At 37.8% G+C, this 24,053-nt stretch overlaps 2 protein-coding genes across 17 annotated transcripts in view; both read right to left on the minus strand.

Annotated features, from left to right (window-relative positions):
- RNASE13 (ribonuclease A family member 13 (inactive)) overlaps positions 1-6,496 on the minus strand; it is a 120,104-nt gene extending 113,608 nt beyond the window's left edge. For both annotated transcript variants that reach the window (XM_064570784.1, XM_064570778.1), the window contains exon 1: positions 3,538-6,496. The gene's annotated coding sequence lies outside the window, so the exon portion shown is untranslated. The remainder of the gene's footprint in view (positions 1-3,537) is intronic.
- The window catches only part of HNRNPC (heterogeneous nuclear ribonucleoprotein C), a 66,645-nt gene that overhangs the window by 6,101 nt on the left and 36,491 nt on the right, over positions 1-24,053 (minus strand). For 10 of the 15 annotated variants that reach the window (XM_045900489.3, XM_045900486.3, XM_064570766.1 and 7 more), the window contains 4 exons: positions 8,563-8,723; positions 7,746-7,859; positions 7,344-7,504; positions 6,874-7,244 (listed from right to left, as the gene is read on the minus strand). In XM_045900489.3, coding sequence (XP_045756445.1) covers positions 7,161-7,244; positions 7,344-7,504; positions 7,746-7,859; positions 8,563-8,723 — 520 coding nt within the window. In that variant the 3' untranslated portion in view covers positions 6,874-7,160. Of the gene's footprint in view, positions 1-6,873; positions 7,245-7,343; positions 7,505-7,745; positions 7,860-8,562; positions 8,724-24,053 lie in introns of those variants that run through there. The other 5 variants (XM_045900497.3, XM_045900494.3, XM_064570773.1 and 2 more) reach the window with 2 other exon arrangements.

The raw sequence follows: 24,053 nt of genomic DNA on the forward strand, positions 1-24,053 counted from the left end.
GAATTGTGCCTAGGATATTCTGAAGCTGTTAAGTATAAATACTCAAGGAGAGGACTGAAAATTGCCAAAACGTTGCAAAAAAGAGGGCGGGGTGGAGGGAAACATGGCTATGGAAACACGGACACCCAAAAGGCTTTGCAAGGAAGGCAAAAAGAAAAACCAGTGTATACAGGGCAGGCAGGAGGCTGCCATCTTGGTGGAAAAAGTTAAAACATTCCTCAGATACAGTTTCCCTGGGTCTGTAGAGATCTAGGGAAAATAAACCTTCAAGTCATTTGTGTGAAGACTGCAGACTACTTGGCCAAGTGAGGGACTGTGCTGGAGGGTTAATATTTTGAAGGAAAGATGTATATCCTTACACTTAGGTGAGTGCTTATGAGGACAAGACAGGATAAACTTCAGAGTAGGAGTACTGCCATGTGCCTCATTCACAGGCTGAAAGGGAGATAGTAGGGACCAGTGTATCTATCCAGGCAGTTGCTGGGTCCCACACCAGGGGAATGAATCAGGATTGTATGCCCAGGAGAGGGAATGAAAACCTGACAGCAAACACTGAAGCCGTCTCCGTAGGTGGTCAGATAACAGTGAGCAAGTTAGGATGCTGCTTTCCCCCCAACCCCCACCCCCGTAGATTCTAATAAAGGCTGCTCCTCCTACTGCCCAAGAGAGCAGACCACTGCAGCATTTCTAGCAGGTAACTTTCTGGCAACTAAACCCCAGCAGCTTCTGTCACTTTGTGAATGACCTGCTACAGAACAGCTTTTGCGGAGACCATATAAAGTTCTGGGAAAAGGGCAGGTTTGGCTGGCTGAGGAAACTAACAAAATGGAGTATCGGCGTTCTGAGTAGGGAGAGGAACACTCAGTGAGGTGGGCAGGCAGCTGGCTCTAGCTATCTAGCAGACCTCTGGCTCCACTACAAGCCCTCTGGGTGGGTAATTTCCCCCAAGTAGGGTCAGGAGAGGCTTTAAGGATCTCATTCATAATTGTTTAGGGCAGGGACAAAAAAGGCAAAAAATGTAAGACTTTATGGTCCATAGGAAGATTTCTTGGATGGGAACTACTAAAGCTTTTTACCAAGCAGTAAATGGGTGGGAGTTTCTGAGTCACTGAACTTGACAGATTCTCAGGTTTGAACTTTTTTGGTCACTTATGTCCCACATTCATACCAGAAACCCATTATCGAGGTTTGTATGAATCTGCAAAGGTGACTCAACCTGTGTCACTGAACCCCTTTCACATTAATAACTCCTTTTGGGGAAGACCAAATCCTTTTTAGGACTTTTCTTGCAATGACATTGCCAGGTGCTTCTAATGGACATGCAGGCATCACGGGTACAGGGTCGGAAGTTGTATGATCAGGGTATTATTATCTAGACAAATAATGATTTTTACAAGCTATTTGGAAGTTTGAGATAGAAGAAATAATTTATAATAGTACCCCTGGGTTCCCCAGGAAGAGCTAAGGAAAATGAATGGGAGACTATTCTCTGTATTCTTGCTACATTTCTAAAGCCCAACCACGTTGCATATAACCCAGTAGTTTCTGCTCTTAGCCAGGTGTTTTTCAACATGTGTTAGCAACTGTTAGGTCTATGAACCACTCTAGTATTCAGTGTACAGAATCAAGAGAAAAATGGTTCTTTTTCCTCTTGTTAAATTTGAGAGAGAAGGTGCTGGGACCCTAGTCTGTTATCGTGCTTTGGAAATAGTTGTGTCATTTTTTGATTCAGGATGTAAGCTAAAAGATACCATTTCCTCTCCTTAGGTCCAAAATCCAATGGATAAGCCAGATCACAGGCTGAAATGTTGGCTCTACCATTTAATACCTATGGGGCTTTCAACAGGGCACTCTTTGAAACTTAGGAATTACTTCCATACATATGTAATAGGATTGTGTGAAAATCATCTAAGATTTTATCTTAAATGCTTGCCCAGCATCATTCTTGGATGCACAAGGCTTGTAGATGTCCTACCAGTCAAGTTTTCCATGTTGGTCTAGGGATGTTCTAAGTCTTTAGAGGTCTAGGGCCTAGAAATATTTATTTTCAATGACCTCAGGACATGAAACACCTCGGAAAGTCACATTTGGTTCACTTAAGTTACAGCTAACGTATCAGTATCTGTACTTTTATTTAAAACTGTTCATTTTGTAGCACTACACTATCCAGTAAGAGAGCCACACTATTCAGATTAAAAATAAAATTGAAAATCCAACTACTCAGTCACATTAGCCACATTTCAAGGGCTTAGCAACCATAGGGCTAGCACATTAGTCAATGTGTTTATGAAACACTGCCATCACAGAAGTTCTATTGGACAGTGCAATAGTTTAGGAGTGGTGAGTGGGCAAGATTGGGCTTACTTTAACATGTTTTCTTGTAACCTCAGGGAACAAAGACTTTGTCTCTCCCTCAACCCTAGCTTATCTCACCTTTTAACCCTATCCAGACACCTCCCCTTCAGTGCTTTCTATACTTTGGGCCATAGATTTCAAGGCAGGTACACGCTCACCCTCTCACCAGATGCTGTCATTTTAAATGAAGTGTCACCATCATGCTTTCTTACTTTAAGCACTTGTCTTAACCCACTTAACATATGACATGAACATTCTTTTACCAACTTCCTTATTAGCCAGTCACCCAGACACCCTCTCTAAAAGCCCTAATTCCTCCCTTCTACCTTATTTACCTTGGAAAGGACACTTTGCTTCTTGGTGCACGGGTTCCCCATGTTGCTAGCAAACTGAAAATTACTGTCAAGTCCCAACTGCACAGATTTAATTGGTCTGGAGTACACACCTGGGTGCCAGGATTTTAAAAGCTCCCTTAGTAATTCTAATGCACAACCAAAGTTGAGATCCATTCGACAACAAATTTAACATACTATAAAAATATTTTTATTCACTTTGGGTTTATGAAAGGCCTGTAAGAGTCATTTTGCACAAGCAAATTTTTGTCAAATCTTCACAGAACATTTTTATTTCCTTCAACTTCTTTGTGTGACTCCTAAAAATCTTGGGCTTCTACTCCTAATATTTAGTTAGCTGCTTGTCTTTTTGGCATTCACCCCATTACACTATCCCTTCTATTGTAGTTCTGACTTAAGGGAGAAGCCCACCCCAGCTCAAACAGGGCTTTAACTCCCAACTCTCTACACAGGTCCTGCTTTTCAAAATTGGGATAATTAAGTTTTTTAATTAATTTGTTACTAATGCAACCACATATTCTTTTGAGGCCTTCCTGATTAGGATTAATTTGATTAAATTTCAAACATGGAATTTTCCAACACCCTAATTTATTCTCCTCTCTAAACATTTGGAATTCTGTCATCCCAGTCAGGTATACATCTAAATCTAGCCTTTTCTGTACAGTGTAGGTGGCCCAATTCTTACTTTATCCCAAGGTCTTTCCAAAACTAAAAAATTCTCCAAGAGAGTGCCCCTTATTCGTCAAATAAACACCACAGTATAAATGATACCTGTTCTCTATGAGATATAGCATTGATAAAGCGAGGTTCTTTACGGTTACTTACTTACCAGCCCATTCTATACATATGTAGCTCATGTACTGGTCACTCTCATTTTTGTCATATGTTTACGATTTTTAATTGGCTTCAAGGTATTTCTTTTTCTTCCATCTAAAACTCAACTGAATGCATTTCCTTGGCCAATGTGATCTGATCTAGAGTCCAGAAACTCAAACCCCATTTGACAGTGGTACAGGTGAATTTCCCTCACTTTAGAAGGTCAACTTCTATGGCTAAATTCTTCTCCCAGGCCATAGGCAATGATGATGATTTCTGATTCTCCTAAAAATAAACACATAACAATTTCCTATTTCCCAACTACCTCCACAACACATCCCACCCTATCATCCAGGTTACCTAAAACCACCAGTGTTTGTGAAGTATAGTCTCTCAGCAGTTCCATTTCTTTACTTTGCATATCATACCTGCAGGCTTTGCTTCCCCTAGCTTATTCTTTTGAATCAACATACTACTGCTAAGTTATTCACTAGATTCCTTTATTGATATTTTATAGTTACTATATGGATAGAATGATGCTTATTTTTATTTATCCCTTCCTTCCATTACATTCTCAATACTCATTTGACTTCGTTTTATTCCTTTCCAATTTACCGTAATTCTATTTTCTTGTTTGCATTTTCCCATTCTCTTACACCTAGTTCAGTCTGTTAAGAGAGACTTTAAAACATGTATGTACTGCCTAGCACTACCAATCCTTGCAGGTTTCAGATGTTGGGGTGACAGGTGAACTGAAATCTATTGGGAACCCTCTTTTCAAGCATTCCAGATGTCATCCATTCCAATCCAACAGCTTTAAGTTAGCTCCTTTCACTGGTGAAATAGCAAATTAGAAAAGTACCTTTGCCAGTGAACTCCATAGAAGTCTCCCCATTAGAAATTATGTAGCATCAGAAATGTTCCAAAGAGATTTCATTTAAGTCATCCACCTTCTTCATCCAATCTTGGCTGGACACTGCAATCTTAAAGGCTTCCAGGCTATTTTCTTACATTTCCTGGGCATATTGGGTAAACCATTATTCTGAATTTTATAATACCCAACAAATGCATCACCATATTTTACTGTTTTAAATCTTACTTCTAAATAGCTTAAAGCCTTGGTCTTTGAGCTAGTCAAAGTTACCCAGAATTCCCTCTAAACAATTAGCTGACTCTAAAACTGTCAAGCTTTTCAACCCCACCTGCACTGCCAACCCACTGCTAACCCAAAGAGCCCGCGGCTTGCTCTGCCTCTATTTCTACTGAACCCATTCCAATCTCTTCCTGGGGCCCAGAGTTAAATCATGTTAACAGTGACTATAAGCCTTCATTAGATCAATGGTCTTTAAGACAATGGCCTCTTTTTTAAAAAGCTTTTAGTATCTGCATTTGATCAGCTTGCAAGATACAGAACTATACGCTATTTCAGTCGTTTCCTTTTCTGTAAGTTTTGGCCTAGGAGCTTGAATTCCAAAGTATTAGAAGAGTATAACCCATGATTATAGAAATCTACAGTACTGTTCTCTTAGTTCCGTGGGGAAATTTAACTCCTAATAGCCTGAGACCTAGAGTGTGAAATTACTCTTCCTCATCAATCCCCATCATGACACAAATGTCTTGGCATTTTATCAATAACCGTCTGTGTGTGTATACATTTTCCAAGAGCATATGACCATTCTCTAAGCTTTCTACAGTTTCTTTCAATACTTGGTTTCATATGAAATTAAAAAAGTAGACACTTTCATGCCTGGTCTAACTGGTTCAGCATCTTAGAGGTACTGATGGCTAACAACCTTAAATGGTTTTTATTAACATCTTAGAACCTTTATTTACCCTTTCTTCTAAGCATCCAGCTTATTTTCTTTTTGGGATTATGTGCTGAAAGTGAGTTTGTGTAACATGAAATCATGTAAGATCAGAAGAAAGGGTGGGTAGAAATATTTCTGACCAAATTAACCCACAAAAGCTACTTTCATACTATGGATGTCGGGTCCAAAGGGGTAGTTCATAGTTCACCCTCTTCCTTCTATTCTGCTTTGTCATCTGTTATATAAAATGATTTTTGAGATCCTAATAGGACAGGACTTCTGCTCACAGGTTTGATATAAATGTCTTTGTTGCATGCTATGAAACACAGCAACTTTCTGGGGAATCCAAGGTTTGTGTGAATGGTAATAGTCCAAACTAACGATGTTCTTGTCCTGCTCTGCTGGAACCAAGTATAAAACATAAATAAACCAGACCTTTCAGGATTAGGGAAGCGTAACAAATCTAGAAGCTGTTTAATAAATCCATCCTTGGAAGTCTAGGTGCTAATTAGTATCATGCCTAAAAAAAAAACCAAACCTGAAATTAATCACACAGGGGGAGGGGACAAAAATTATTTATATGGATTAAACTAATTGAAAGTAAATGTTCTCAGTCACCTGGGAAGGTATGAACTACAGAAGAGCAGGGAAGAAAGAGCTTTCCTATTTTTGGCAACTTGGAGGCACAGACTCAGAATCCAGAAAGTAACTGGGACTCTAAATGGCAATTAAAAGGATAAAGTGGAAGAAAACAGAGGTTTCATTCTCCAGTTGTTCCAATTTTCCTAAAATCGTGGTATGTTTGAACCTCTTCCATTTAAGGACAAAACGATTTAGCACACACAAAAAAACCTCAAAAGGGGTGCCAACTGGACCACAAATCATCAATGAAAAAGCTTAATATAATTCCCAAACCTTTTCATTAGGATAAAAAAGCTATTCTGCCAAGAATCTCCACTCCACATCAAAGTTACTGTCTCCTTAATGCAATACCCACCCCAATGACACATCATTTGAGTAGTGTATGTTGGTATGAGTGATGACTATGACTCAAAGAAAAATATATCTAGTACATTCTAGGGTTTTTGTGGAGGCCGCTGCAAAACAAAGAATTTAAAGTAAACAATTATAAAATACAAAAATAAAAAACCAGGTTTTTTTTCTCCAAATTCCTGGTTTAATAAGGACTTGTTTATTTTGAGAAAAAAGGGTCCCAAACATCAGGCTGTTCACAAAAATAACCCACAGTATCAACTTTAGAAAACAAATCTTAAGACTATTACACTATTTTTCTAGAGGATGCATTTGACATGCCAACTCTCATTCACAAAAATACATGTTACATTTGTGTTGAACAGCCCCACATAGCACTCTTATGTGGGGTATAACACACATACCTCTAACTCAAAGCTGCTCTCAGGTGCTACTCAACTAATGCGATTGCCTCTGCAGTTAGGGAAGCAACTACTGGAGCTCATGTATGAATGAATGGAAAGAACTGTACTCCCTGCATAACAAGAGATTATTTTGGAGACAGTTGATAAAAACCACACATCCTTTTTATTGTTAAGTCATAAAGAGGTATCAAAATTAAAAGCAAAAATTACAGGGTAAGACTTAACATAACTACTAGGAGCGTCAAAGGAAGTGAAAATGGGACTAGGCGCAGGGCAGTATGAATTAATGAACATGGGAAGGACAAGGAAGGGGGAGAACAGTGAGCATGTGCTGAAGATACTAGGGGAGAGGATCTGGTGAAAATTTTGATCTTAGACAAGCGCCTAGGTAAAGAAATAATGGGACAACATTTCTAAACCCCACTATGTGCTTAAGAGTCATCCTCGCCATTGGCGCTGTCTCTGTCATCCTCTCCTTCCTCAGCCTCTTTTTCATCATCCTTGATCAACTCCAGCTGTGAGAAACAGACACAAACAGGATGGAGTTAGAGGCACTCCATGTGTCCCTGCTCCCCCCTCCACCACCTCTTTCTTTCCTTTCCCGTGGTTTTCACCTGGTCATCCCCCCGATCTTCATTATCATCATCATCCAGTAGGTCCCCCTCCTCAGCAGAGTCATCTGCACCCCCCTCAGACTCCATCTTCACATTAGTCTCATCTTTCTTCAGGGAGCTGCTGCTCTGCTCCTCTTCTGACTTATCATTCTTCATCTCTACTGGGGATGAGAAGGACAAGTCTGTCTAGGGGCAAGTAATGTCCACAGGATGTAGACAATCCCCACTAAAGATCAGAGAACTGCAGCACAAATCTAAATCCTCCCGCACAAATGCCCTTCCCAATTCAAATTCCCCAAGTTTCATATTCAATTGCTTTATATCCCACTATTCCAACATATACCTTAACTACCTTTGGTAACTAACCCAATTTTACACCCAACAAGCGGCAAGACCATTTACCTCCTTGTTTGCTCTGTTCTTTCTCAATTTTTTCCAGGCTTTCCAGTAGAGAATCCACTTTTTGTTTTATCTGGGTCAACTCCTTCTTAATGGTCTGAAGGTCATCGCCTTTTACTTTAATACAAACAAAACTCTAGATTAGAATCAACTCTACCAGAAGCTACCAGATGCTGAAACACATTTCCAACTAAACCATATGGCAATAGCCAGCAGGAGATCCCGGGGGGAGAAATGGAGCCAGGATCATGTACTGTCCCAGTCATGGGGATCCTCATTTTTTTAGTTGGTAGCTAAAAACTAAATCTAATGTGTCTACTCCCTTAGCAACAGTATTCGTACTTTCGTAGGCCCACTGAAGACCTCAATTATATTTGAAAGCACTTTTTGTACTGTTTGACTGACTTACACATTTTGTAAATTCACAAGTACTTAGCTCCCTAAAGTCTAAAACTTTAATTGGCCCCTTAATCACTATCTTCTCTTCCATTGTTTTGTTTATACAAAGCCATTTGTACAAACCCTGAACATTATTAACTACATTAATTTCCCTATTTCTTTTAATCTTTTTTTTTTTTAAAGGATTTATTTATCTATTTTGACAGAGAGAGAGACAGCGAGAGGGAACACAAGCAGGGGGAGTGGGAGAGGGAGAAGCAGGCCTCCCGCTGAGCAGAGAGCCCAACGCAGGGCTGGATCCCAAGGACCCTGGGATCATGACCTGAGCTGAAGACTTAATGACTGAGCCACTCAGGCACCCCAATTTCCCTATTTCAACACACAAGAAATAGCAGAATCACAAAGCTGCAATAATACATACACTTTCCAGACTTGGAAGAAGATCCTCGCTGTCCACTCTTAGAATTGAAGCCACTTTTGCCCCTTCGTGAGGTGTTTCCTGATACACGCTGGCGTTTTGAAGGAACTACAGCCCGAGCAATAGGAGGAGGAGGAGGAACACGTGCTGGGTAACTATACATCCTATTGGATAAAAGGAAAACAGAATTCCTTCACAACTAAGTCAGCAAGATCGATCAGTGACCTTGTAAATGTTCATTGTCCCTCAACTTGTATCTTTTTGCTAATTTCATTCGAAAGTCCAGTAAAAACCTACCTTCTTTGCCGTTTTGAATACAGCAGCTACTCAAAATACTACATACACACACGCATATCCAATGATAGTTGGTTGGCCTTAAGGGATGGACATAAAAGATTCCTCTGTACTCTGGCAGTATTAATAAAACATTACTTTGTACAATGAACAGCCTACATATGTATTTGTATATATATATATACACAAAATATACATATATATACACAAAATATACATATTTTGTGATTTTACTCTCTATATGCTACAATAATTCATAAATTAATAAAACACAGAAACAATCCCAAATAAAATACAAAAAGGGGTTGCAATTAACGGAGTCTGCAAACAGTGGTGTTTATTGTGAGTTAAATCCCATTAGTTAGCGATACTAAATTGAACCCTATAGAACTGATAGTATTAACCAGTTTTGGCCTACAAAAACAAAGGGCCATTCATATGTGTTAACTTTGTATAAAAAGCCATGATCCATTCTAACAACATTTAAGCAGAGGATGCACTCATAGTTCCAATTACAACAGGATGGAGAATACGGTCTGTTTTGTTCGCTGTTCACTAGTGCCTAAATCCACTGTGCAGCATACATTCAGCTCTCAAAAAAAAACCAAACACAAAACCACTGGTTGCTTAACTGCTGCTTCCAGTGGAGAAGTATCCCAGTAACTGCTAACGATACACCTCGAAGTGATGGCTTGGTAATGACTTTCATTTTTGTAAAGAGAAAATTCAAAGTACAACAAAAAAAACTTACATGGATAATAGTTCTAGAAAACCTCTACATTCCATGTTTTTATTTTTACAATAGACTGGTAACATAAGAAGGTAAGACCTACCATGGAAAAAAATCTTTTTAATTCTGTTCTGCACCTTTTTAGTAGCTAACTTTCCTCAACCCAATGTTTTTTCCATCCTACTTTAATATACTAGTAGCTCATTTTTTTCTAGGAGTAGCTACGACAGGAACATTTTCCTAAATTAAGAAAGAGCACATGGTACACTGCTGAACAAGTGAGGGTACAAGTTAGTAATTTTCAGTCAAGCAGTTTTTCGTCAAGACCACCCAATACTTTTCCCCTTGAAGCACAGGAGTTATTAATTTGTCAAGTACTAAAGAACCAACGATGTGGTTTAAGTTACTAAAGCACTCATAATTCTTGTTCTAAGTTCTATTAAGGAACACTTTGTAAGTTTTGAGTCCCAGGAAATAAGAAAATGTAGGATTCAGAAAGTAAGAAAGTATTATTAATGCTTCTACAGGTTTTTTCTCAGCAAATTTTTTAAAAAAAGATTTATTTGCCAGAGAGAGAGAGAGAGAGGTAGCATGTGCAAACAGGGGAAGCAGCAGTCAGAGGGAGTAGCGGGCTCCCTGCTGAGCAAGGAGCCTGATGTGGGACTTGATCCCAGAACCCTGGGATCATGACCTGAGCCAAAGGCAGATGCTTAACCAACTAAGCCACCCAGGAGTCCTGCATCAAATTGTAAACGAGTTGTTAATTTGTCAATTTTAATTGGTTTATGGGAATTAGCACAAGCAAAAAATATAATAACATTTTATTATCACTACTTTCCATACATAAAGCTTTTCTTCTTTTGGCCCATTAATGTCCCACAGTATAATTCAAAACTATAAAATAAAATATAAAATAATTCAGAAACCACTCTCCTTTGTGCAAGATGATGATATTTTAAAAGCAATTCTGGAGGTAAACGAAGGTGAGTTATCTGTATCTTTGGGCATGAAACATCTCATGACCCAATACTGTTGGATCTAAACTACCTACCCACCTCTTTCCAACCAACCCACTCACTGGAAAGGGCACCAGTCTCTAAACCAATTATCTTGCCATTCCAGATTCCCTCTATTTGTAGGCACTGGAACTTCCTTTTGAACCATACAATTTCACCTGATGCAGGTAAATCATCACAATGAAAATGAGGCAAGAAATGCAGTTTTAAATCTGTGTAATGGTCCCACAAATACAAATAGGAAGTCAAATGCTCTAGTTTTCAGAAGAAAAAAAAGTTTCAGAAGACCAACTGGTAGTGCTAAAGGGCTTTTAGTGCCATGAAATTTAACTGCTGCTCAAGCAAAAAATGGACTCTTGAAAAACTCACACAAAGGTTCCTCTAAGGAAGTTTAAGCAGATCTTCCTTGTAAAATGTCAAACTGCACAATTGTGAAAACACGAAGAGAAAACTATGCCTACTCTGACAACACTCAAGGTCAAAGGGATAGGAAATACTACAGCTTCAAGAACTAGTTACAAATTAAGTAATCATTTTCCCCCACAAGAAAACCTTGCTTATCAAGATCAGTATCGGGGCGCCTGGGTGGCTCAGTTGGTTAAGCGACTGCCTTCGGCTCAGGTCATGATCCTGGAGTCCCAGGATTGAGTCCCGCATCCGGCTCCCTGCTCGGCAGGGAGTCTGCTTCTCCCTCTGACCCTCCCCCCTCTCATGCTGTCTCCCATTCTCTCTCTCAGATAAATAAATAAAATCTTAAAAAAAAAAAAAGATCAGTATCATATGCTGATTACCTAGTGATAAAGCCAAAGTCATTAAAAAGTCTTCATGAAAGTTTCATTGTTACCAAAGGAACAAGCACTAAATCCTAAGAGAATTACGACTGCACCCTAAATCAGAAATCTGGACATTTAAGTGTTGGTATAAAATCTAGCCCGAATAAAAAAGGTCATTAAAATACCATTTTAAAGAAATTAAAACACTTCTGGAAGCACATTAGCTAGGTAATTATCTGAACAGATAAAACAAACTGTCCCTAATCTCTAAGCAAAACATAAGCATTACAAGTCATTTATTAAAAATAGAAGTTTACAGAGGTGCCTGGCTAGCTCAGTCAGTAGAGAATGCAACTCCTGATCTTGGGGTTTTAAGTTCCAGCCCTATGTTGGGTGTAGAGATTACTTAAAAAAATAAGATAAAATAAAATAATGGCTCGGTTAAACATCTACTTCAGCTCAGGTCATGATCTCAGGGTCATGACATCAGCTCTAGGCTAAAGCAGGGAGTCTGCTTTTCTCTCCCCCTTTGCTCCTCCCCCGACACTTGTGTACTCTCTCTAAAATAAATCATAAAAAAAAATAAAAAGCTACATGCTGTAATTTATAGGTAAGAGCAATCTAGTAAGATTACTCCCTCCTCCCTGTACAACAATGGTTTATCAAATTCAGTTTAAATATGCAATCCCATTATAATTTCATTCAAGTGTCAGGAAGTATTTTCTTCTTCTTCATTATTTTTTATCTACAATGAAATTTCAAGATGTTGTTTCTCCCTGCTTACCCCTGATTTTCCTAGGACTGATTTTACAGGCTACCATGTTGTTTGGGCTTTAGAATGTGTGAGGATCTCTCAAACTGCTAAAATACTATGAACGTACCTACTCACAGTCAAGTTAAAAATCACTGATGCAGGAACAAGACCAAATCTAGAATGAGTGCTCATTTCTCAGAAACGAAACTCTATGCCACACATGGGGCTCGAATTCACCACCTAAGAGTCACATGCTCTACTAAGCCAGCCACCTAAAATGTGCTTTAATTTAGAGAAGTCCAGACAAAACTAAGTACAAATTCATGAGATTCAAAAAGAAGGATTTTAAGAAAGTGATAGGAACAAAATCCCAGGAAGTATCAGTAAAATGTAGTCTGTGGGATACATCTAGAGGAAACCATGGGAAACAATAGCAAAAATTATGTACAGAGTTTAAGAGTCAAAGAGCAGCATCCTATCTCCAGTATTTACTAGTTAAATAAACTCCCAGTTGATGAGATACTCACCTCAAACTCTAGCCACCATGACTCTAGACATAAACCAGTGCACCAACAATTAAAGAGTTGAAACTAAAGCCCCGAGTAAAGATTCTCTGCTACTGCAATTGTTTTAAGTTTTATTCTTGTCAGTGTGCTCACTCTCCTGTGACAATCTACAACTTCAACTACAGGTTTCCCACCATACCATCCAGGGTAAACCTTCAGCATGCACTCCTTATATACTATTCAAGAATCAAGGCTTTCAGTAATTAATATCTCTGAACATTACAAAATATTTCTGGATAGTTCTTTCCCATTCCTTATAAAAGCTTCTAAGAAACTGTATTTGAATGATTAGATAACTATTTTCCATGATCTTTTAAAACTACCAAAACTTTTTTCATAGAGATAGTACAACCCCTCAGACTTTTTAAAAAATCATGTCATTCATTTTTAATGTAGTAAAAGTAACACAATGAAATTACCTTAAATGCACAATTAAAGATTATGGTATAAAGTTCATTTTAACATGTAGACAAATGCTTAACTAAAAACCAAATTTTATTAAAAGATTTTTCTTTCTTTATTTGACAGAGCGAAAAGAGCACAAGCAGGGGGAGCAGCAGAGGGAGAGGAAGAAGCAGGCCCCCTTCCGAGCAGGGAGCCCGATGCGGGACTCAATACCAGGACCCTGGGATCATGACCTGAGCAGAAGGCAGACGCTCAACCATCTGAGCCACCCAGGCACCCAAAACTAAAAATTTTTAAGTTCACCCTAATGTAATTTTAATAGTATTTCTTTAAATCTCAAAGATTTAGGAGTAGGCTACTGATTCTGCTTTATTTATATAAGAATAAAGGGGGGAGCTTTAAAATGTCTATGTAATGTTTACTTCAGGTTTACATTAAAATGTAAATATGAAACTCATGAAAAAAAAAAAAAAAAACGGATTCCAAAAAACCTGTTTTCATGTTGCCGAAATGCTTGTTGTGCTTAAAAATAAATCAACTAGGGCGCTTGGGTGGCTCAGTTGGTTAAGCGACTGCCTTCGGCTCAGGTCATGATCCTGGAGTCCCTGGATCGAGTCCCGCATCGGGCTCCCTGCTCAGTGGGGAGTCTGCTTCTCCCTCTGACCCTCCCCCCTCTCATGTACTCCCTCTCTCCAATAAAAATAAAATCTTTAAAAAAAAATAAATCAACTAGCTAAATTTTTATAATTTGTGTTTTATTTATTTATTTATTTTTTATTTTTTGAGATTTATTTATCTATTTGAGAGAGAGAGAGAATGAGAGACAGAGAGCGTGAGAGGGAGGAGGGTCAGAGGGAGAAGCAGACTCCCTGCCGAGCAGGGAGCCGGATGCGGGACTCGATCCTGGGACTCCAGGATCATGACCTGAGCCGAAGGCAGTCGCTTAACCGACTGAGCCACCCAGGCGCCCCTGTGTTTTATTTCTAAAGAAACAATTTCTAAGCCTTATTTGCAGGTATTTTTCCACAAACATGCTGCCTTGGTGAGTCTTCTTGGGAGAAGCTGAATTGAAACTGTGAACTTAAACTTGTTTTGCTAATGCAATTTATGGATAGAGTGCTAATTACCAATATAAATTTGCAGAGTTGTACTTTATGTTCCTTACCTTTGTGTTGACTTTATCCAATGGTCCATTAAAGATATAGATGATCTATACGACTGAAAAACTTGAGCAAGCCCTGCTCACCCTTTATGATAAAGGGACTAAAGGACAAACCAGTATGCTACAAAGGATCATTCAATATATAGTGGCACCCAAACTGTTAAATTTTAAAGAAAAAACAATGTTGTTAACTAAAGGAAAAACAAAGATTACCTAGCCACCTTTGTGGGTTTAAGAACACTGCCCAAAGAACAATGATCAAGGCTGGGAACAGCACATGCATTCCTGCTGACAAAAAGAAGGAATTAACAGCCCCTGTAGATGTAGAAACAATGTTGCCAATGAATAAATGGTTCTACAATCTTTCAGAAAGAACTGTTGGTTTAGTATTTAGGGGTATTTTTGCAAATTCAAAGATAAAATTTGAAATTTCAATACATACAACTGAAAATTGCCTCACTGATTTATTTACAACTCTGCGAGAGGGAAAAAAATTAACTATACCTACTCATTTTAAGATGCACCCAATTTTATGTATTTAAAAAAATACATCTTAAAATTAAGAAAATATAGTGATTTGTCTTGACAGATTCATCTAGGAAGCTATGTTAACACAAAATCAGGGGTTTCCAGAAAAGACAACTTGAAAATTCAATTGAGAATTTTCTAAACAAAAAATAACCTGAGCGATAAAATATGTGGGTTGCTTTGATCAATCCATTCAGGAACAGTACTGGATTGAAGACTATGCTCAGGGAGAAAAAAAAAATTTTTTTTTTTTTTTTTTTTAAATCTGCTTCTGCTTATATCAAACTTTACATCCAGGTGACAATCTTTAATAGACACAATTTCCCAAGAATTATGACCTTATTCATTTGTCATAATGTTAACATATATACTACTCCCCATTGGGTCTTTTACAAAGATAATGTCTTAAAAACTGTCAAGTGTGGTACAATTTTTTATTTTTTTTATAAAGCCAAAATTAAAAGAGTATTTATTGAGAATACTGTTTACAGACCGTATGTTAAGAACATGTAAGCACATTCATTCCTATATTCTCATTTTACCAAGCCAGGCCAGACGAGTACACTTCTTTAGCTTACAATAAAATTTCTTTTAAGTAGTTGTCTGAGAACACAGATTTGTGGTTTGCCAAGGGCTAGGGTGGAGAAACTGACTAGGAAAGTGCTACATGGTGAATTTTTGGGAAGGATGGAACTATCTCTATCTTGATTATACTGGTAGATACTATACCTTGTTCATACTATGTATGTTAAAACTGTACAGAGTAAATTCTGCTGTATGTAACAAGGTGTCCTATCTTTATCTTTCTCCATTCTTGAAACCTCCCTGTAATGTTTCTGCCCGACCATTATCAAAACCTACCCTTGTTGAAGTCACCAATGATCCCCACGCATTTTTAATTTTTCGTATTACTTAACATTTGCAGTTCATCCCTCTACTCTTTACACTATTAATATGTATTAATAGAATACACTATTAATATGTATTAATATTCACAGAGCTGGGACACTTCAAGCTTCTGGTTTTTCTCCAGGTTTCTTCCTTTATGGCATTCTCAATTACCCATACTGATTCCCCCCTCCCCAGTCTTGCAAAGTTGCAGTGTTCCAGGGATCTCTACTTTCTATCTTCATTCATCCAATATTGTGGGTTTTACAACCTATAAGCAGATACTACTGTGTCTCTGTATAAACAACTGCCTAATTAACATCTCTCAAAATGAATGTCTAATAAACATATCCATGACCAATCTGTGAATATTCACTCTCCAATCTAGTTCCCATGTTGTTCTCCTATCACTGTTTCTGTAAATTCCAAGTCTCTGGTTGTCCAGGCCAAAACTTTGGTGACATCTGATTCCTCTCTCAGCCTTCACATTGATCTGTAAAGCAAATCTGTCTGGATTACCTCAGAACTCTCCAACTGCTTCCCATCTCGCTATGTGTTCAACCAACCCATCTTCTCTGAGACCATTTATTTTCCACCGCAGCACCCTTGGTGAACACAACAATGTCTCTCCTAAAGTGGCCTCTAGGAAAGAAATTGTCACAAACAACACTATCAACACAACACACTAAACTATCTTTATAGCTGGAAAGCCAGGAGCACTGACTGACCTTGTCTTTTCCTAGCTTTATAAAGACTACTGGGAGTTTCCCCCTAGGAAAATCAGGCAAAAATAAGCTGAATATAATAAACTACCACAAAATTGCATCATTCTCTAAGCTATTACAAAATAAAAATCAGATCTTCCAATAATGGATGTGATGAGACTATCATGTCATACTTGCCTTAAGGAAATCACAAACAAAATTTCCACTGCTAAGTTTCTCCTGCTATTACATATTTTGTACCCTAAGAATCTCTTTACCTTGCTAAACTCCACTAATCTGACAGTAAGTACATTTATTATTGTAAGGTAATAAAGGTTCTAGAAAAAAAAGTTTATCTACCTGAGTAAGTCAAATTCTATTTGTTGGACTTTTTCATTCCTTGGATTGCAGTTCTTAAGAGGGCATATCAAAATATAATCTTATCCTATTTATCAAAGGGTACCTTCTCTTTCCCTGGAAATTTAGTTTCTTGGATAACCCTAACCCATCAATATTCCTTGTCAGCTTTGTTCTAAAACTGCAGTCTGAGTTCTCTAACCTCCTGCTTGAAGAGAAGTCTTCTGTCATTACAATTCTCATACTCAAAACTACTCAAAATTCATTAGACCCAGTAAGGCTTAACTTTGCAGCACCCTAGACCTGCAGTGTCAAGCTGAGTAATCATTAGCCACATGTGGCTATTCAAATTAAAGTCTCAGTTCCTTAGTCACATTAGCCACATTTTCAATGCATAAAAGCCGTATCTGACTAAAGTCTACCACACTAACCTTGTAGATACAGAATATTTTTATCAGCACAGAAAGTTCTATCGGACACCATTCTATTTTGTTTCCATAGGTATGTATTGCCTATATATAATTTCCAAACACAGCTTAGAATTCTAGAATTTTTCAGTCTATAATAAAACCTTAATCTTTATAAACTAGTAAATGTCCTTAGTATAAAGTGACAGTTAACACATCTCCTGTGAACACAAGGCAGAATGGTGAAACTAAAAAAAAACCTGAAAACAGTAATAAACCTGAAAAATGTCAGTGTCAGATATGGTATCCATAGACGTGTATTTACAATATACAAAGCCTTACATTCAACAAGAAAACCCAATATAAAAACGAGCAAAGGATCTGAACACATTTCTCCAAAAATAAACAAGTATCTAGTAAGAACACATATACTCAAAGTCATTATTTTTTTTTTAAGTTTATTTTTCTTAGTAATCTCTACATCCAATGTGGGGCTTGAGCTCACAACAGAGATCAAGAGTTGCATGCTTTTTCGACTGAGCTAGCCAGGTGCCCCTCAACATCACTAGTTTTTAAGAAAATGCAAATCAAAACCACAATGGGATAACACTGCTCACCCTCGAGCTAGTAGTTAAATAACAAGGACAAATAATAATACAGCAAATGCTGGCAAGTATATGGAGAGTAGAACCCTCATACGTGGCTGATGGGAATGTAAAATAGTACAACTGCCTTGAAAGACAGTATGGCAGTACCTCAGGTTAAACATGGAAATACCCTAAGACCCAGCAATTCTACTCTTAGTATATACCCGAGAAATGAAAACAAGACTTAGCTACGCAAAAAAATGTGTATACAAATGTCCACAGTAGCATCATTCAAAATGTGAAAACATCTCCAATGTCCACCAACTGATGAATGGATAAACCATATTTATCCACAGTATCATCCATACAATGGAATATAATCCAGCAATTATATTGCTGGGTGGTTCAGTTAGTTAAACCTCTGCCTTCAGCTGAGGTCATGATCCTGGGGTTCTGGGATCTACACTGGATTCTCTGCTCAGCAGGGAGTCTGCTTCTCCCTCTCCCTTCCCACCCCCTCCCTGCTCATGCTCTTTCTCAAATAAAATTAAAAAACAAAACAAAACAAAAAAGGAATGAAGTACTAACAAATGGTACAACGTGGATGAACCATTAAGTATTAAGAGTCATAAATCAGTCATAAAAGACAAATACTGTACGAATCCACTGATATGAAATGTCCAGAGTAGGCAAATCTATAGATAGAAAGTGGTTAGTAGTTGCTAGGTCCAGGGACAGAAGAATAAAGAATGACTGTTAACAAGTGTTTATTTTTCGTATGATGGAATGTTCTAACATTAGAACACGGTGGTCATGACTGCACAACTCTAAGTGTACTAATTTGAATTGTATACTTTAAAATGAATTTTATAGGGGTGCCTGGCTGGCTCAAGTCATTTAAGTGCCTTCAGCTCAGGTCATGATCCCAGGGTCCTGGAATTGAGCCCCACTTAGGGCTCCCTGCTCAGTGGGGAGTCTGCTACTCCCTCTTCCTCCCCTACCTCAGCTCTCACTCTCAAATAAGTAAAATCTCTTAAAAATTTTTTAAAAATAAAAACTTTGTAATATGTATATATACTATACATCTCTCTCAATAAAGCTAAATTTTAAAAAGAAAAAAAATTGTCAAGGAGAATGACAAAATCTACCTGAATTAAAAGTATCCTGAAACAGAATCCTAAAACAGCAGAGGCTATCTTTCAATTAGAGGTTATAACTAGAACAGCATTTAATTCAGAATCATATAGTAGATTCTCAGGGTCTTATTGAACCATCATTTGCTTATCAGGTGTTTATAGTGTCTCAGCTTTCATACTATAGCCTACTGTCAAATCTAATAATTACCTATTGTTTCCTGCACTCCCAAGTCCTCCACAGAAGAATGAGAATTACTTGGCTGTCCATAACTGAGGGTCAAATGTTTTCCCAAGAAAAAAAGTATGTCCCTCCTACTTACCAAGAGTCCAAGACACACAGAAAAATAAGCAAACAGCCCAAAATGAATGCTAAGTGAAATAAAGAATGTACTGTCAAAATTTTAAGTCAATAATACCAGGTTTATGTTGAAAGTATATTTGTACTAAACTATGCCCTTAACTAAAATCCTCCTAGCAACAATGACATGATCATGTTTCAATGCAAAATAAAACCATCAGAGGGGCTCAGAAGAAATCCAAAATTTCACCTTATGCTTAAAATGACATCTACGAAGGCATCACTTAGCTTTCCCAAGTAGCTAAGAACCGCGTTGGTCTGAATCACATGCCTTTCCAAGCAGATGGTCTCACCCAATTCTTCAAAACCTAAATACTTTATGTGCTCTTCCTTTAGGGCCACTGCTACTCAGGAATATCAGAAAAATGGAAAAAAAGGGGGAGGCAAGATGATAGCCCCACTAATCCCAGTAACATGGGGGAGAGGGGCTATGATCTATAGTCACTATTTCTGTAATTTATTAATCCAAAACCTAAAACTCTGTGTGCCTAGAACAAAATAAGGGCTTAAATACTGGTTTAATATGATGGCTAGCCTCTTTCCTTGTCTTGCATTTCAATGGAGAGTTCTCTACCACTGTACTTCACCTCAACTACTTTTCTCCACTGTCTACTAGGATACCTTCTAGAAAAGCTGTAAGAGAAATATCAACAAAATTTTTTCCCAAAATTCAAACAACTCAAGCCCTCTAAACCTTTCATGTAACCTTTACTAGTATAATCTTAGTCATAAAAGATAAAAATCTAAGCTATACTTATTTTCTCCCTTCAAAACACTTACTCTCATAACTTTAACTCAATCACACCAAGACCAGTCTACCTCAGAAATTCCTATACCTCCTTCTCCATTCCAACATTTACAATGTTAACTACTTAAAACATCTTTTTTCCCCTCCAATTTCTCTTTTCTAGCCATGAAGCTGTTTCTAAGTTATTTCTGCCTACGGGACATATGCCTAACGTGCCATCAAAGCCCTCTACAACCAATAATTTTTTTTTTAAAGATTTTATTTATTCATTTGACAGAGAGGGGGACAAGCAGGCTCCCCACTGAGTAGGGCGCCTGATGTGGGGCTTGATCCCAGGACCCTGGGATCATGACCTGAGCTGAAGGCAGACACATGCTTAACCTACTGAGCCACCCAGGGACCCAACCAACACTCTTTCCAATTACAACTGGCTGCTCCCCAAATACAACCAGGGGTATTTACAACTCTGTACCTTTACCCTATCTGTGGCAAAACCTCCTACTTAGTATCAAAAGCAAGTTGAAATATAGCACTTTGTGAAACTACCTGGGGGCTCTTTAAATCTTACCAGAGCGTGGAGCTCCACGAAAGGAAACACTACTCATCTTCCTATGACACAATCCTATACAATGAAGGGAACACAGCAGCTGATATTAATTCCACATCACTTTCTTCACTGTATCATATAATGCTTGCTACAACAGTTTCTTCATTAAATAACATATGGCTTGCCATACACGCACTGTATTTGATATGTGAGTTGATGTATTCCATTCTTTTTATTCATGGTGTGCCGGCATATTTACTTAATATACTTCGATATGGAATAAAAATAGCACTCTGAAAAAGCTCTGATGGAAGAATTTTTACAGTCCAATCACTTATACACTGTTTACATTATTATTCACATACCATATGCAATGTGTGATTTTTATTATAAAGTCCTCAGATCACACTGAACTAAAATCAGGATCTTTTTGAACCATCACTTACCAGATGTTTATTGTGTCTCAGCTTTCATATTATAGCCTACTGTCAAACCAAATAAGACACTTTTTCCTGTGCTCTCAAGTTCTCAATAGAATAAGGAGAATTACGTGGCTGTCCATAACTGGGTAGTTTCCTTTTCATTTAAATTGACATATGACTCTCATACCATAGAATAAATGCGCACAAACTTGTGCAACCATTATCACTATGTAATTCCAGAACAATTTCATGGGTTATCTTGTAAGGGAAACAAAAGTGGGACCACAACTGATTAAAATCCACAGAATCTCAGTATTTTTCTAAAAATGGATGGTTTTTTACTTAAGGAAACACTAAATATTTGTGCACAAACAGTAAACACAAGTCAAATATGATTTTAATAATGCCAGTATAAGTATGGCAAACATCAATTCCGTGCATATGTCAGCCTAAGAACTTTCAGATCTACTTGTAGTATATTCCAATTTTGCTTGAAAGGTTAAGATTCCTCAAAAAAACAGAGCTTTAATGCCCGTGTATCTCCAATAACGTGCTAAATATTTTTTTTTTTTAAAGATTTTATTTATTTGAGACAGAGAGAGCACATGAGAGGGGGGAGGGTCAGAGGCAGAAGCAGGCTCCCTGCCGAGCAGGGAGCCCCATGCGGGACTCGATCCAGGGACTCCCGGATCATGACCTGAGCCGAAGGCAGTCGCTTAACCAACTGAGCCACCCAGGCGCCCAGAGCTAAATATTTTTATTACAACACTTCTGGCACGAAAACACATACAGCCTTCTAATGATCCATAATTTCAAAAGTGAATGACTAAAACTCAATGTGGAGATTTTAATTAAATTAGAAATAAATTTCAAATTCAGTATTTCAAAGCAACTGCTCACACAAGGTCCTACAGCAACAATTTTCCTAAAAGCAACAAGATTCGCAATAGGACACAACTGAAATTGGATCTCTGTCAGAAGCTTACACGTTTTCAGGCTTTCAGCATCAACAAACAGTAATGTTTTGCACACAGGGATGATGCAACTCCCTTAGTTTTATGCATAGATGCCCATCAATGGTCATCATTAAACAACAACAAAAACTACCTTATGGGGCTGTATCCTACCAGAAAAAAATGTTTTGGTTAATGAATCTGGTATGTGAAACAGAGTGGACAGTTTGTCAAAATATTAATACATCTAACATATATCAGCAATTTTTATTAAAATTCATCCCAAAATGTCCAACACCTATAAAATTAGGAATGGCCTTAGGAACAAAAACAAGACAGGCCTAATTCAGGTAATCAGTGAAAAAGGTAACTTACGGAAAAAACCTAATAATCATTTTGACTTTTACATCATTAAAATGCACAATCTGATCACTGTAATAATGCTAAGATATTAAGAAATACCTTTATTTAACTTTGGAAGAACAGCACCCTGTACTGAGAATCCTTCCAAACTATGGTAATCTTTAATGATCACAGGTAACAGTTTTAACTTTTCCGCCTATACTCTGAATTAAAATCACTGCAGGATGTAGCATAAAGCTACAGAATCTGATCCCGTTGTCTCCTCAGTAGACAACATACTAAAATATAAGTGACTTGGTTAAGTCTTAACATTTGATTACCCTCCAGTTTTAAAGGTAAAGTATTTACAATCCTTGGGACTTGATCAAAAATGCCCGCTCATCCCCAAACAAAAATACAGGTCATTCTAACTCTCCTAAGAAAACAACTGTTAATTACATACTTCCTGATATCTAAAGTATATCTCCTTATACAACACCCAATGCTTCCTGCATTCTTAAAATTTGTCAAAAATCAGGCTAATGATAACTAAAATGCATAATGCCTTTAATGAAGTATTCTGCTCTTCTTTCCCACAACCCCATCATGTTCCCTCATCCCTAAAGGAAAGGAAAAAAAAAGAAAATAGAACCTGAAATCTTATCAAGCCTGCAAATCTATCCAGCAGGTCAGACAAAATACAGGTGGCAGAGAAACATGCTAAAATATAACCCACAGTATCAAGTCTGTGGAAAGCAGATGAGATTAAGAAATATTATTTTAACTATAAATGGTACTGGGATTATGTTTATAAAAGCAGTCTTTATCTTTTACTGTGCACTATTCTTTTTTGGGGGGTGGGGGGAGAGGAAGAGAGAGAATCTTAAGCCGGCTTCACGCCCAGTGTGAAGCCCAAGGAGGGGCTCAATCTCACAACCCTGAGATCAGTACCTGAGCTGAAATCAAGAGTCACATGCTTAACTGATTGAGCCACCCAAGTGCCCCATCTGTTCTTTTACATATATTTAAATTGAGATGTTTTAGAAGACAGAGTTAAAATAAAAAGGTGTCTAGAAAACAAACACTAACCATTGTTCATTTTACTATGCATTAGTTGGTAAGACTACTGTCACACATAAAGAACAAGTTATGCTACAGATGTCAGTTTTTTGGGAAGAGCACTGGTGGGGTATCCATAGTCCCTTCATTTTACTAAGTGTCAACAAAATAGTATGTGTCAGTGTTAATAGGATTAATAAAACTACTAATTCAGAAGTATAACTTTCAGCAAATTTAGCATGTAAGAAATCTTGATAATCAACAGGAATGAATCCTCAAGGTCTTCACTGATTGGTTGTTAATAGTTACAATATTTGGGCGTTGTTACATTTATAATGCAATTTTTAATTTTTTTTTTAAAGATTCTATTTGAGAAACAGACAGAGAGAAAGCCCAAGTAGGGGAGAAGGGGCAGAAACCCAATGTGAAACTTGATCCCAGGACCCGGGGATCATGACCTGAGCTGAAAGCAGACGCTTAATCGACTGAGCCACCAGACGCCCTTAAAATGCAATTTCTTATCTTTCAGGTTTCCTTTAGTCTTCATACCCACTCTATTAGTAAGCATTATTTCCATTTTAGGGATAAGAAAATTGTGATTACATATGACTTCGGTCATAAACTTCTTTGCTAAATACGCCTTTAGATTCTTCAACTGTTTCTTTCCTAGGCCCTCTATCAGCTGCCTCTCCACCGTAAGAATAAGTAGAACTCAAAATCGCAGAAAGCTAGATAACAAAGAAATGATCTGGGGCACC

The sequence above is a fragment of the Mirounga angustirostris genome, unplaced genomic scaffold (assembly GCF_029215605.1).
Source record: "Mirounga angustirostris isolate CCGP_5_RB_7025 unplaced genomic scaffold, mMirAng1.0.hap1 SCAF_9, whole genome shotgun sequence".
NCBI classification, from domain to species: domain Eukaryota; kingdom Metazoa; phylum Chordata; class Mammalia; order Carnivora; family Phocidae; genus Mirounga; species Mirounga angustirostris.